Consider the following 14,149-nt stretch of genomic DNA (forward strand, 5'->3'; position numbering starts at 1 on the left):
TAGGGCTATCCGGTCCTGCTTCCTCTCCCTCCCTTCCACAGAAGTTGATTCTAAAAGTACCTCTTGAGAAAATGATATGCTCATCTTCACCTCAGAGTCTGTTTCCCAAGGAAACCAACCTGAGACAAAGAGGTTGTGCTGGATACCAAAAAAGGCAGAGAAACCCTTTGTCTTCTAGGGGCCACACCAGTCATGGATGAATCGAATTATTTATATATACTACTACGTACCAAATTGCCTTACTATCCCGAGAGCAGTGAGAGTCCACGAAAGCATTTAGCCAAAGAGGTGTATAATCAGATCTGTGTTCTGAAAGACATGGATAAAGAAAGAGGAAAAGATTGTAGGGCAGGGCAGGAGAAACGGGAGTAGCCTGATTAGGAGGTAATCATTTTCCTTTATGTAGAAGATGACGGTGGATACAGAGAACTAGATTTAAGACATGTTTAGGAGGTAAAACTAACAGGGTCTGATAGGGAATAGATATGAGTGGATGAGTGAGGATGAAGAGCATGGGTCTCTTCTTGGTTTAACCAAATGGATAAATTATATGCCACATACTGAACAGGGTTGGGCAGGAGAAAGGAATGTCTGAGCGTAGATCATGAATTCAGCCTTGAATGTTCGAGGTGCAAAGTGAAGATTTCCAGGTCAAAGGATATACAAGTCTGTATAATGGGCTCAAGATGATTCAGTTACTAAGAAATGGGATCAAGATTTGAACCTAAAATGTATCTGGTTCCAAAGCCAGTGCTCTTGACCATTATGCCACCATAAATCCCTCCCTCTGAAGTCTTCAGAGCTTAATAGAAGGTGTGAAGATGGCTGGAGGTGGAAGGAAGCGATGATGGAGGCTAGAGATAAGAGGCTGGCCAGTCTTTAGCAGGGCCCATTGTTGGGTTTCCTGGTGTGGAATTCATCACTCCAGAACAATGGGATAGAATGGTGGCGTCACAAGGGGAAGGGGAGTCTTGTCATCTCATAGAGGATGTTTGGGCCCTGCTCTGCATTCTGCTTTTCTAACACCTCTCCTGGCCTTGACATCCAGTCGGTCACTGAGGCAAACGCAGGGATCACAAGGAAACAGTCAGTGCCTGACTATGGATGCTTGGAGAAAGGGGTGCCAGTTGAGAGTGGGCCAAGAGTCCCAGGAAACAACCCTTATGCTGGGGTTGAGCCCATTCCAGAGGTGAGAGAGAAGAAGGTGAACATGATAGTTCCTCTCTATTTCTGAGCGTGTTTTCTTCTGCCCCTCCACTTCCTTACTACAGAGCTAGCCCCAGACCCAGCACAGACAGGAGAGGCAGACCTCACTTTCCCAGGTATGTTTCTATGTGTGTTGCTTTTACCTCTTTGAGAATGTTCCTCAGAGCTCTACCTTCCCCATTCTGTAATGTGCAAACAATCACCATCTCGAAAGCTCTTAACTTCTTTCCGTCAAATTGTCAGAAACAATTTCTCTGCAAGAGGAGAAAAGAGGCAACTTCCTGTATTATATGCAGGGATCCACAGCAAAGCCAGGAGCCCACACCAGACATTGCGCTAGGACTCATTTTATACCTTTGACCCCTCTGGAGTGAAGAGGAGGAGTCTCTCATAAAGCTCAACTATATAGCCAAGAAGATGAGGCCAGAGATCCACCTTCCTTCCTATAGCTTTGCGGCTCAGGGAGGCCCAGCTATTCCACTCATGCCGGAGCCTTAACCCACCTGCCCATCACGAGCTTCCAGACGTCTCTGGCCCAGACGGCATCTCTGAGGATGCTAGATAGGCAAGGGCTCAGGGTTAGGGAAAATCTCTCAGATGGGATGAGACGCAGGAAGGAGCACAAGCTTTGGGCATCTCACCCCTTGGCACTGGAAACCCTGAACGTTTCCAGCAGCAACTTGTCCGTTTGTGGCAACCTTGTCTGTCCCGTTCATAATTTCAAAGAAAAAGGGTCCCAGTCCCACAGTTTTTCCTCTCATCACAATCCTGTTCCTCTGACATCATGAAAGTAGGAACTGCCCTCTCTCCGTAGAGCACAGAGGTCCAGGCCTCTCCAGGACCACATTGACACCGAGCAGGCTCCAAGGGCCACCATGACGCCTGTCCTTGATTTCCCATCCTACTCACATCTGCCCTCCCTTCTGCTGGCTCTGTTGCTGAAACTCACAGGTGAGTGGGACCTCCCTCGCTTGGTTACCATTTCCTCCCCACCTGCTTCCCTAGAATTTCTTTGAGGAGGGATTTCCTTGGTCCATCGTAAAACAGGCAGAATTTAGAGGTCTAGACTTGAATGGCCTCCAGCACACAAAATCTCCCGGTGACCGTGTCTGTTTCACACCTTTGGGTCAGGTGGTGGACTCGTCCCCGTGATCAGCAGGCTGAACAGAGCAAATGCGACAGCTCTCATCCCCCAGCCACTGGGGACACAGGGTCTGTCTTTTCATTGGTCACCAGCACACATATGCTACCTACTAAGTGAAGAAAAACATCTTAGAAAAGATGAGATTATAAAAGCAAGAAAAGAATCCACAATGCCCCCATCAGGAGACACTCAGAGGTCTGAGTGTTCAGAGAATATTGGTCAGAAGCACACACTAGAGGTCTCTTTGGGTCAGTGATGGAAGCTGATCCCTGCAGTCTCCTTAGCTTAACTGTGTGGTTCTGCCTCTATTTGCTGAAAAAAACCAGTTTTGTAGAGTCTTTCCCCCAAGGACATTGGTCCATGTTGGTAGAAGCTTTGAGTCCCAGTTGCCACAGAAGATAGCTTGAGGGGTTTAGATGAGACGAAAGAGGAAGCAGACCATTATCTGAGAGTGAGGAAGAGGTGGGAAGGCTTGGATCTTAAGGGAGTAAAGTATGTGAGGCACTCACACCCACTGGAGAATTTTAACAGACATCTAAATGAGAATTCACACCAATTTTATACAATCTCTTCAAAAAATTAGAAAAAGAAGCCACATTTTATGTGGCTCATTTTATGAGGAAATTACTACTTTGATAGCAACAGTAAATAAAGATTGTACATAAAAAATAAAACTATAGCCCAATATATGTCTTATATATGAACTTATATATGAACTTATACAAAATTCCTCAACAAAGTATTGGCAAATAGGATTTAACATTGTATAATGTCACATATTATGACTAAGTCAGATCTTAGTTTCAATACTGAGAAAATCAATCATTATAATCCATCACATCAAATTAAAGAAGAAATAAATTGCATGATCATGTCCACTGATGCAGAAAAAGCACTTGACAGATCTAGCACCTATTAATGATGAAAACTCTCAAACTAGAAATAGGGAGGAATTTCCTCAACTTGATAATATCCACAAAAACCCTACAGCTATTACTATACTCAATGGTGGAAGACGATGTTTTCTTTCCAAGATAAGGAAAAATGCAAAAATATATATTCTCACAACTCTTATTCAACAAGTGGAAAGAGAGAGAGAGGAAGAAGGAAAGGATATAGATTGGAAATGAAGAAATAAAACTGTGAGTTTCTACGTAGAAAATCCCAAAGAATCTACTAAAACTCCACAAATGATCAACTCCCAGAACTGAGTTCAGCAAGATGACAGGAAACGAGATCAACGCACAAAATCAGTTGCATTTCTGCATACTGAAACAAGGGCTTCCCTGGTGGCACAGCCTGCAATACGGGAGATATGGGTTTGATCCCTGAGTTGGGAAGATCCCCTGGAGGAGGGCATGGCAACCCACTGAGGTATTCTTGCCTGGAGAATTCCATGGACAGAGGAGCCTGGCAGGCTACAGACCATGCGGTCTCAAAGAGTCGGACACAACTGAGTGACTAAACACAGCACATACTGAAACAAACATGTGGCCATTTAAATTACCTCCAAGAAAGGTAATCAGTTCAGTTCAGTCTCTCAGTTGTGTCTGACTCCTTGCGACCCCATGGACTGCAGCATGCCAGGCTTCCCTGTCCATCACCAACTCCGAGAGCTTGCTCAGACTCATGTCCATTGAGTCAGTGATGTCATCCAACCATCTCATCCTCTGTCCCCTTCTCCTGCCTTCGATCTTTCCCAGCATCAGGGTCTTTTCCAATGAGTCAGTTCTTCACATCAGGTGGTCAAAGTATTGGAATTTCAGCTTCAGCATCAGTCCTTCCAATGAATATTCAGGACTGATTTCCTTTAGGATTGACTGGTTGGATCTCCTTGCAGTCCAAGGGACTCTCAAGAGTCTTCTTCAACACCACAGTTCAAAAGCATCAATTCTTTGGCGCTCAGCTTTCTTTATAGTCCAACTCTCACATCCTACATGACTACTGGAAAAACCATAGCTTTGACTAGATGGACCTTTGTTGGCAAAGGAACATCTCTGCTTTTTAATATACTGTTGAGGTTTGTCATGGCTTTTCTTCCAAGTCACAAGCGTCTTTTAATTTCATGGCTGCAGTCACCATCTGCTGTGATTTTGGAGCCCAGGAAAATAAAATCTGTCACTTAGGTATAAACCTAATTTGTATCAAGAGCTGTGTGAAGAAAGCTACAAAATTGATCAAAAACATCAAAGAAGAACTGAATATGTATATTTATTTATATATAAATATGTATAACATGTTTATAGGTAGTAAGATAAATATTGTCAAGGTATCAGTTCTCTCCAACTTGATCTATATATTAAATGCAATCCCAATTAAAAGCCAGCAGGTTAATTTATGGATAGTGACAGATTGATTCTGAAGTTTATATGATGGAACAAAAGATCCAGAATAGCCTACACACTATTGGAGAAGAGCAAAGTGACTTTCCACAAGAATTAATTGAAAATGAATCATATGAGTGTGCACTAGTAATAAAAAATAAAATGTTGCAGTATTAAAAAATGAATCATAGACCTAAATGTAAAACATGGAACGATGTAGAAGAAAGTCTAGATGACCCACGGTATGGCAATGACTTTTAAAATAATAGACTTTATATTTCAAGACAGTTTTAGGTTCACAGCAAAACTAATCACAAGGTATAAGGATTTCCAATACTACTTTCCGCCCCTTGCCTCTCTGTTTTCAGCATCCTCCACTACAGTGATCATTTTGTTACAACTGATGAACCTGCAATGACAAATTATTAACAGCCCAAGTCTAGAGTTTACATGATGGTTCACTCTTGGTGTTGTACATTTCGTGGATTTGGGTAAATGTATTATGACAGGCATCCCCCAACCTTATGGTATTATACAGAGTAGTTTCCGCACCCTAAAATTATCTGTGCTCTGCCTATTTTTCTGTTTTCATCCTAACCCCTGTCAAGCCTGATATTCTTCTTGTCTCTTAAGTTTTGCATGTAATATAGTTTCCTGTCATGTAATTAGAATCCTGCAGCTTGTGAATGCTAAGTCCCTTCGGTTGTGTCCAATTCTTTGTGACCCCATGGACTGTAGCCCACCAGGCTCCTCTGTCCATGGGATTCTCCAGGCAAGAATACTGGAGTAGGTTGCCATGCCCTCCTCCAGGGGATCTTCCCAAATCAAGGATGGAACCCACATCTCTTATGTCTCCTGCACTGGCAGGCAGGTTCTTTACCATTAGCGCCACCTGAGAAGCCCCTACAGCATATGGGCTCATCCTTTAAACTAGTAATAAACATTTAAGGTTCCTCCATATCCTTTCAGGGCTTATCTGCTCATTTCTTTTCAGTGTTGAATAATATCCCACTGTCTGGATTTACCACAATTTCTTTATCCATTCACCAACTGAAGATCTTGTTTTCATGTTTTGACAATTGTGAATAAAGCTGCTATAAGTTATGAGGGAGAGTCTGTTCCAGGCCTCTCTCAGCTTCTGGCAGCCTCAAACATTCTTTAAATTGTAGATGGTGTTTTCCCTGTGTCTTCGCATCATCTTTCTGTGCATGACAACTAAACTAAGCTGTACCTGAATTCCTGATTCACATAAACCAAAAAACGATGAATAGGTGTTTCTTAAGCTACTAAGTTTGTGGTAATTTGTTATTCAAAGATAGAAAAGAAATATGCTAGGCTTGAGAAATCATTCAAGAGGAAAAATCTCCCTTGGTTTGTAGAACTTATCTTACATATATTCTGTGTATCTTCCATGAACTCATTGTCAGTGCTCCTTGTGCAATACTGAAGAACACGTAACAAGAGCAGTACTGAGTACTAAGAATTTGTTGCATTGGGTTGAGCATCCATAAACATGACACATTATAATAACTGAGATGTTTTCACATTGCAATAACCAATTTTATATCCCTTAAGGAAAATATAAATTTCATGGAGAATGCAATTCTCTGTGTGTATCTGGGCACCTGGGCCTCCCCATGAAGAAAGGGAGATGCCTGCGTTTGAAAGTTGCACTCAGTATATAGTATGTTGGTTATCAGCACAGTGTCCTTAGCTTTTGGCCTTATCTCTAATTCTGGTTGTTGTTCAGTCACTTTCACTCTCGTTAAGAGGCTCTTTAGCTCCTTTTCAATTTCCGCCATTAGAGTGGTATCATCAGCATATCTGAAGTTGTTGATATTTCTCCCTGCAATCTTGATTCGGCTTGTGATTCATCCAGCTTGGCGTTTTGCATGATGTACTCTGCATAGAGGGCTTCCCTGGTGGCTCAGTCAGTAAAGAATCCATCTGCCTGCAGTGCGGGAGACCTGGGTTAAATCCCTAGGTTGGGAAGATCCCCTGGAGGAAGGCATGGCAACCCACTCCAGTATTCTTGCCTGGAGAATCCCCATAGACAGAGGAGCCTGGTGGCCTGCAGTCCATGGGGTTGCAAAGTGTCAGACACAATTGAGTGACTATGCACAGCACAGCACTCTGCCTAGATGTTAAATAAGCAAGGTGACAGTATACAGCCTGGTCATACTCCCTTCCCAATTTTGAACCAGTCCATTGTTCCATGTCTGGTTCTAACTGTTTCTTATTCATCTGCATACAAATTTCTAAGCAGACAGGTACATAGAGAAAAACCTGACTCAACTTTTATTTCACATTTTTTATTTAATATAAATCCATTCATGGGTTCATAGACAATATGTTTATTTAGTGCCCACTATGCTCCAGTCTGGGGCTTCCCTAAAGGCTCTGCCGGTAAAGAATCTGTTTACAATCAGGAATTGCAAGAGATGCAGGTTCTTGGGTAGGGAAGATCCCCTGGAGGAGGGCATGGCAACCCACTCCAGCATTCTTGCCTGGAGAATCCCATGGACAGAGGAGCTTGGTGGGCTACAGTCCATGGGGGTCACAAAGTCTCGGACACGGCTGAGTGACTAACATGCACACACATGTTCCAGGCTATCCTTATATCTTGATGGAGAAAGAAAGTTCCATTTTTTTTTTCTCTATACTGGTCCTCTTCTCCTCATCCCACATGGCAACCAAATTTGTGATTTTTATACTTTGGTGCCAGTACATGTTGCTTAAGAGTGTGCAGTGCAGTCAGACCCCCACCTTGATCTAGAACCAGACCCTCAGAACATTTTGCACCAAAACAAGGAATATGAGAAATGACACACAGTTTCTTTCTAGGAACTTCAAGTGAAGATTTCCAGGTGAACCAGCCTGAGAGTTCAGTGTTAGCCAAGGCTGGAGATGTCATAACCTTGGGCTGCAACATTCCTGCACCATCTCCAGTAGGGCCTGTCTTGTGGTTCAAGGATGCTAAGCTAGAACGAAAATTAATCTACAGTTTCAATGGACGCCGATTCCCCCGAGTATCCCAAGTGGTAAATCCAATGGCCAACCAGACAGACTATTCCATCCGCATCAGTGATGTGTCGCCTAAGGATGCTGGCATGTATTACTGTGTGAAGTTAACAATAGGGCATCCTGACATGGCATATATAGCTGGCCCAGGCACCTATGTGTCTGTGAGTGGTAAGTACAGTTTGACAAATTCCATCTTCCTGATTTTTAAGATAAGTTTTTAAAAATCTTCGACTTGTACCAAATCATTACTCTACACTGGATGCTGTACCCCTTCATTCACAATCTGCCCTGTAGGCTGGGATTCTGCAGACGGCCCTTCTGATCCTGGCATCCTATGCCCAATATTGAATCAGGCTGAGTCGACAGGCTATGCCCTTCTTTAATGGCCACCAGAAACTGAATATAGGACAATGGACATTCCCAGTTGAAAAGATGTTGGGTAGGTAAAAAGCACGACATGTGTGCACTCTATGAACACTCTATGAACATGTCCAGAAAGTTAGAAAACTGAGAGTTGGGAGACTTGTTTAGAAAAGACCTCCCAGAGAGGTTGAGTCACTTTCCTAGCACTTGACCTTAACCTGAGAATCTGCCCTGAGCATTGCACTCCAAGCTCTGTTGTCCTTTTATTCTCAGAGGACAGCCAGTGCTTCTTACTCCTTGCCATTGTGAGTTAATTTCATGAAATACAATGAGATTAGGGTATCCTCTGTTCTGCTGGGAAAACTTGTCTTCTTCAGTAATGTTTTCCTCAAGTTCAGCTGCATTCCATGGCATCTAACTGGCCAGGGAAAATTCACACATTGATTTCAACTTGAAAAATATGGGTATAGAGAGCTTGCCTGCCATTCTTTCCTGGCTTCAAGAGTTCCCTTGTCTCCCCAACCGACATCTTAGGCCATCTGTGATTTGATGCTTTGATAACTTGAAAGGAGAGATTATTATCAGGACCTGATATCATGTGGGGTAGTAAGGTTGGTGGTAGTGGGAGTTAGGGGTCAGTGGTGGACCCTCAAAATTGATGCAATCCCTTGAGGCTCTTCTCTCTTTTTGTTGAGTAGAATCAACTGTCCCCCTTTTCCCTCTTGAGGAGATAAGTAAAAGACCCATATTCTGCCTTCAAGAATATATGCCCACCTGATTTTTAGGTTTCTGATTTCCTTACTTCCTCCTTCTCTGCACCTCTCAGCATTAATGTCTCTGCAAAATTAGTGACTGATTACCCTTCAGAGGAGAGATGAAGGCCAGTGCCAAGTTCTCTGGATGTGGGGGGTGGGCAGAGGAGACTTGGATCCATCTCCAAGTGTATTGAGCAATTTTGGGCATTTAGATAAGAAGGAAGACTTATTTCTATGAACATTACCCATTCACAAACCCAGCCCTCCCTATCCATCTTCCTCTTCTTTTACTTAGAGGCTGAGGAATGAAATTGGGGAGGTGATTCATCTAGTCCTCTGAACTGACTCCCCTGTTAGCGCTTTGGGAAAGAGCAGCCTGCACTTGCAGTGGCCTCTCTAAACTCAGTGTGGGTACTCAAACATGTCACTAAAATGATAATGATTGAGGCCCAACCTTGATCTGGATCCAGTTTTCTTAATCCTGCCTAGGTCAGAGCAGAGGAAATGGGAGATGATTTTGAGTTTCTTTCCAGGAGTCACAAATGAGATGTTCAAGGTGCAGCAAGCTGAGATATCACAGACTGTGTCACCTGGGGAAACACTCACTTTGAGTTGCAGCGTACCCGATTCATTTCCAAATGGACCCGTCTTATGGTTCAAGGGGACTGGACCAAATCGTGAATTAATTTATAATTTCCAAAGGGGTCTGTTTCCCAGAGTAAACCAAGTTGGAAACATGGCCAAAGCTGGCAACAAAGACTTTTCCATTCGCATCAATGAAATCTCTCTTAAAGATGCCGGCACGTACTTCTGTGTGAAATTCAAAGAGGGAAAACCTGACATAGAGTACCAATCAGGTCGGGGCACCAAGGTGACTGTTACTGGTGAGTTTGACTCTTTTACCTTCTGTCATGTGACATTGTGACAGTAATAATGTCCTCTAGTCATCAAACAACTACATTCTGCTAGATACTGTCAAAGGTACAGTGTACACTTGATCTTGTCATTCTCTCAGAAACCTGTGATTTAAGATTTTTACGGGAGGAGAATCTGAGAGTCAGAAATGTTGATGAGTGATGAGAGATATTTTGTTTAACATTCCAACGTTCAACGCACCCCCACTAGCTAGGCTAAACCAATTAAGGTAATTTCATGTCCCCTACTGGCAGGTGACTCAGATGAGACTGACTTAAGTCAATTTGTGTCCATAAGAGAAATCTGGGAAACTAATACAATTTTCTCTCCTGTTGGCTAGGAATAAGAAATAATTTTGTCCCGGATACTCCAGGCAGACATTTTTTGGCCACGAGGGGAACCAACTGGAATAAAAATCTACTCTAGAGAAGTGCAAAAATGTAAAGAATGTGGGTTGACAACATTGAATATCCGTATTGTTCTGGATTCCAACTCCACTTCTTGACCTCCAAATATAGGAGAGAAAGCCTCTCCTTTAAGCCTGTTTGCTAAAGTCAGCACTGTCCTAATGGATGCCAGCTGATAAAGAGCATCCATAGAGCACTGAAGTACAATTTCAAATCAGTTTTTTCTGTTTCTAGAGTCTTACTGTATATTGTTTTTCTATTCTATTATGACCTCTGAGCAATACCCAGCCCGAGGAATGATTAAATTGGTGATATGAAAACATTACTGTTTACTGGGCATCTACTATATCCCAAACACTTTCCCTATATTATTATAGTTACCTGCATAGCAACTTGAGCATGACAATGTTTGTCCTCACTGCACAGATGAGTAAACTGAAACTCAAGGAGATTCAGGAGAACAGACAATAGGGAATAGAGGTGAGGTTGGTCTGGGCTCTCTTCAGTATGCTTTATATTAGTGGAGAACCTTTTCTTACAAGGAGGAGGAACTTAATACATTAATTTAATGACCCTCCCCACCTTCAAAGAAAAGAAAGGAGTTGCGTGATCCTATACCTGAGGAGAGTTCTAGCTTCCTCACGTGTTCAAGGCATGAATCAAGAACAAAAAGTCTGGATTTGGGCTCACAGCCTCCAAGGCTCTTACTCTGAAATTCTTTCAGCTCTATCTCCTCCTATATTTGTCTTTCTTGCTTGTATGTAGACCTTACCAATCCAATAAAGAAAATGTTGACATTCATTCCCTTATCTTAGCAACCAGCATGGGAAGAGAGCTCCTTTTTCCCCAGACTCCACAAATGAGTCCCAGTGAATCACGCAAATTTGCCTTTCCCGTGCCTTTTACTTGCTCATATTTGCAAAGGAGAGGGGGTGTCACGTAGAAAAATCATCAACCCATTGAAACAAGTGCTTAACATACTGAAAAGCAACATGTGTCTGCCTCAAGGTCTGAATTCTTCCTTTAATGTAGGAGAACATTCAGACCAGAGGCTGGGCTTGCCAGAAGGCACACAGGCAGTTCTCTCACATAAATCCTTTGGGTTTATGGCTTTGCCTTCTTCCTAATAAGAAGACCCTAGTTAGATGGAGGTGGAGGTGTGCATGAGGGCGATTGAGAGGGGAATTATCGTGAATGAGTTCAATTTCCCTATTAAAGTACAAATAGGTACCATTTAGACATGATAAATGAAAAGTACACATACAGACAGTTTTAAAATACTGAGCTAAGTATACATTTGCTGTAACTAATCGTCGCAATTTTAGGGTTTAAAACAACAGGAATAGACTTATGCAAATGGCGTGACAGTGTGAGGAGCTCCACAAACCTACTTGCCAGTGCAATTGGCAAAAAAAAAAAAAAAATTAATTATTTAAAGGAGTGACATTAGCAGACTAGGAAGGTCCCCAGCCTTTGTTCTCCAGTCACGGGAAGGGATTCCAGCGAAAGCTGTAGGAGTGTGCAGTGTTTTTCACACTCATCCTCCTCCTTCAACCTGGTGTAGCAGCACAGCTGGGAGGAAACCTTACACGCCTGCTCCGCCCCTGGAAACACAGTGGGCCCTTCACTCACCACTGTGACTTGTCTTGGGGCTGACTGTGGAATTAGTTTCTGTATCATCTCACTCAGAAGTCTAACAGGAACAGCAGCACAGTTTAGAAGTGCAGAAAACAGAGGCCACTGAAGAGGTTTCATTAGAGCTTCAGATATTAGGCAGTTCCACAGGAAGACACAAAGGGGTATAAGAGATTGAGAACTCCTAAGACACAGGCAAGCCATATGGGGAATTTGAGATAGCCAAGCATAAACACAGCCTGTTGCTCAGTCACTCAGTCATGTCTGACTCTTTGAGACCCTATGGACTGCAGCGCGCCAGGCTTCCCTGTCGTTCACCATCTCCTGGAGCTTGCTCAAACTCATCATGTCCATTGAGTGATGCCATCCAACCATCTCGTCCTCTGTCATCCCCTTCACCTCCTGCCTTCAATTTTTCCCAGCGTCAGAGTCTTTCCGAATGAGTCAGCTTTTTGCATCAGATGGCCAAAGTGCTGGAGCTTCAGCTTGGACTGGTTGGATCTCCTTGCAGTCCAAGGGACTCTCAAGAGTCTTCTCCAACACCACAGTTCAAAAGCATCAATTCTTCGGTGCTCAGCTTTCTTTATGGTCCAACTCTCACATCCATGCATAACTACTGGAAAAACGATAGCTTTGACTAAATGGACCTTTGTTGGCAAAGTAATGTCTCTGCATTTTAATATGCCATCTAGGTTGACCATAGCTTTTCTTGCAAGGAGCAAGTGTCTTTTAATTTTGTGGCTGCAGTCACCATCTGCAGTGATTTTGGAACCCAAGAAAATAAAGTCTGTCGCTATTTTCATTGTTTCCCCATCTATTTGCATTAAGTGATGGGACCAGAAGCCATGATTTTTGTTTTTTGAATGTTGAGTTTTAAACCAGCTTTTTCATTTTCCTCTTTCACCTTCATCAAGAGGCTCTCACAGCCTAGAGAAGATACATCCCCAGAAAAGACTTGAAAGGCCTCAGAATCTAGCCAGGATGATTGAAGAAGGCATTCCTCTGCACAAAGCCAGTCCATAAAGAGATGGTTGTCTTAGTTCATTCAGGCTACTGTACCAAAACAGCATATACTGAGAAGTTCATAAATAATAGAAATTTATTTCTCATAGCTTTGGAGGCTGGAAATCCAAGATCATCGCACCAGCATGGTCAGGTGAGGGCTCTCTTCTAGATCAAAAAACTCTCATTGTATCTTCACATGGCAGAAGCAGCTAGGGAATTCTGTGTGGCCTGTTTTATAAGGCCTTACTACCATTTATCATGATTCCACTCTCATGAGCTAAGTATCTCCTGAAGGCTCCTCCTACTAGTTCTATGACATTCAGGGCATAGGATTTCAAATATGAATTTGGGAAGACAGAAAAATGATGTGTTCAAATGTCCAAATTTCAACCAAAGACCAGAAAGCATATTAGGAAAACATGACCTAATCAAATGAAAAAAATGAAAGCTCCAGAAACTGACTCTAAAGAAAGACACAATCTAAAGATTGTGTCTCGACTCACACATAAAATTATTTTCTAATTTTCCTTGTTATGGCTTCTTGGATATATCCATCATTTAAAAGCATACATTTAATTATCAAATACATGGAATTTTTTTAAAGTATCTTTGATATTAATTTCTCATTTAAATGCTTTCTTCCTTGCAATCACTCTCTGTGTTTTTTCAGTCTTCTAACTTTATTGAGGCTTTTAATGGCTAAGTCAAATCTCTCTCGGTAAATGTCACATTGCCCTTGAAAATATGTGGGTTATTTTCAAGTATCTTTTGATGTTGATATCTAAAATAATTCCACAGTGATAAGAGTACAGACCCTTTATGACTTCAATACCTTTGGACCACGAAATTTTTGCACCTTGTTTTACATCCCTGGGTATGTTCCAGTGTCTTCTAGTTTATAGTCTATGGGAACTTGAGTAGAATTTGTATCCTACTGTTTTGTGAAAATTACATAAATCTTAATTATGTTAAATTGGTTTATAATGCTCTTCAGGTCTACTATATCCTTCTACCTTTCCGTATATTCATTCTATTAATTTTGAGAGTTTGATATTGAAACTCCAACTAAAAATCTTAATGTATCTACTTAAAAAAGTGTATTATATAAAAATAATTATAATATATTACAATTGTAATAATTGCACTATATGTAACCTTGTCCTGTATTGTCCAAGTCTCCTGTAAATGGGTTATCATACTTTCATAATTTAAAAAAGAAGAAAAAAAATTAACTGAGATGTGAAGAAGTATGGAGCTGAGCCCAGATGAAATTATCAACTCACAGAATCATAAATTAAATAAACGGTTATTGTTTTAAACCACAGCAGTTTTGGTGTTGTTTGTTACCCAGCAGTAGCTAAACAATACAAT

The 14,149-nt window shown here is 41.9% G+C and overlaps 1 protein-coding gene across 1 annotated transcript; it reads left to right on the forward strand.

Moving 5' to 3' along the window:
• Window positions 1-1,008: 1,008 nt before the first annotated feature.
• LOC122448664 (signal-regulatory protein beta-2-like) lies at window positions 1,009-10,460 on the forward strand. Its single transcript, XM_043480155.1, has 5 exons — window positions 1,009-1,322; window positions 2,001-2,157; window positions 7,519-7,866; window positions 9,350-9,700; window positions 10,072-10,460. Exons 2-5 carry the CDS (start codon window positions 2,082-2,084, stop codon window positions 10,155-10,157), a joined length of 861 nt encoding a protein of 286 aa, XP_043336090.1. The 5' UTR covers window positions 1,009-1,322; window positions 2,001-2,081; the 3' UTR covers window positions 10,158-10,460.
• The last annotated feature ends 3,689 nt before the right edge of the window (window positions 10,461-14,149 follow it).

Source organism: Cervus canadensis, chromosome 10 (assembly GCF_019320065.1).
Source record: "Cervus canadensis isolate Bull #8, Minnesota chromosome 10, ASM1932006v1, whole genome shotgun sequence".
Taxonomy (NCBI): Eukaryota; Metazoa; Chordata; class Mammalia; order Artiodactyla; family Cervidae; genus Cervus; species Cervus canadensis.

Coding starts and splice junctions, on each gene's coding strand:
- LOC122448664 (XM_043480155.1), top strand. CDS start 2,082: ATGACGCCTGTCCTTGATTTCCCATCCTACTCACATCTGCCCTCCCTT. Junction 2,158..7,518: donor TCTGTTGCTGAAACTCACAG/GTGAGTGGGACC, acceptor GTTTCTTTCTAG/GAACTTCAAGTGAAGATTTC. Junction 9,701..10,071: donor CACCAAGGTGACTGTTACTG/GTGAGTTTGACT, acceptor CCTGTTGGCTAG/GAATAAGAAATAATTTTGTC.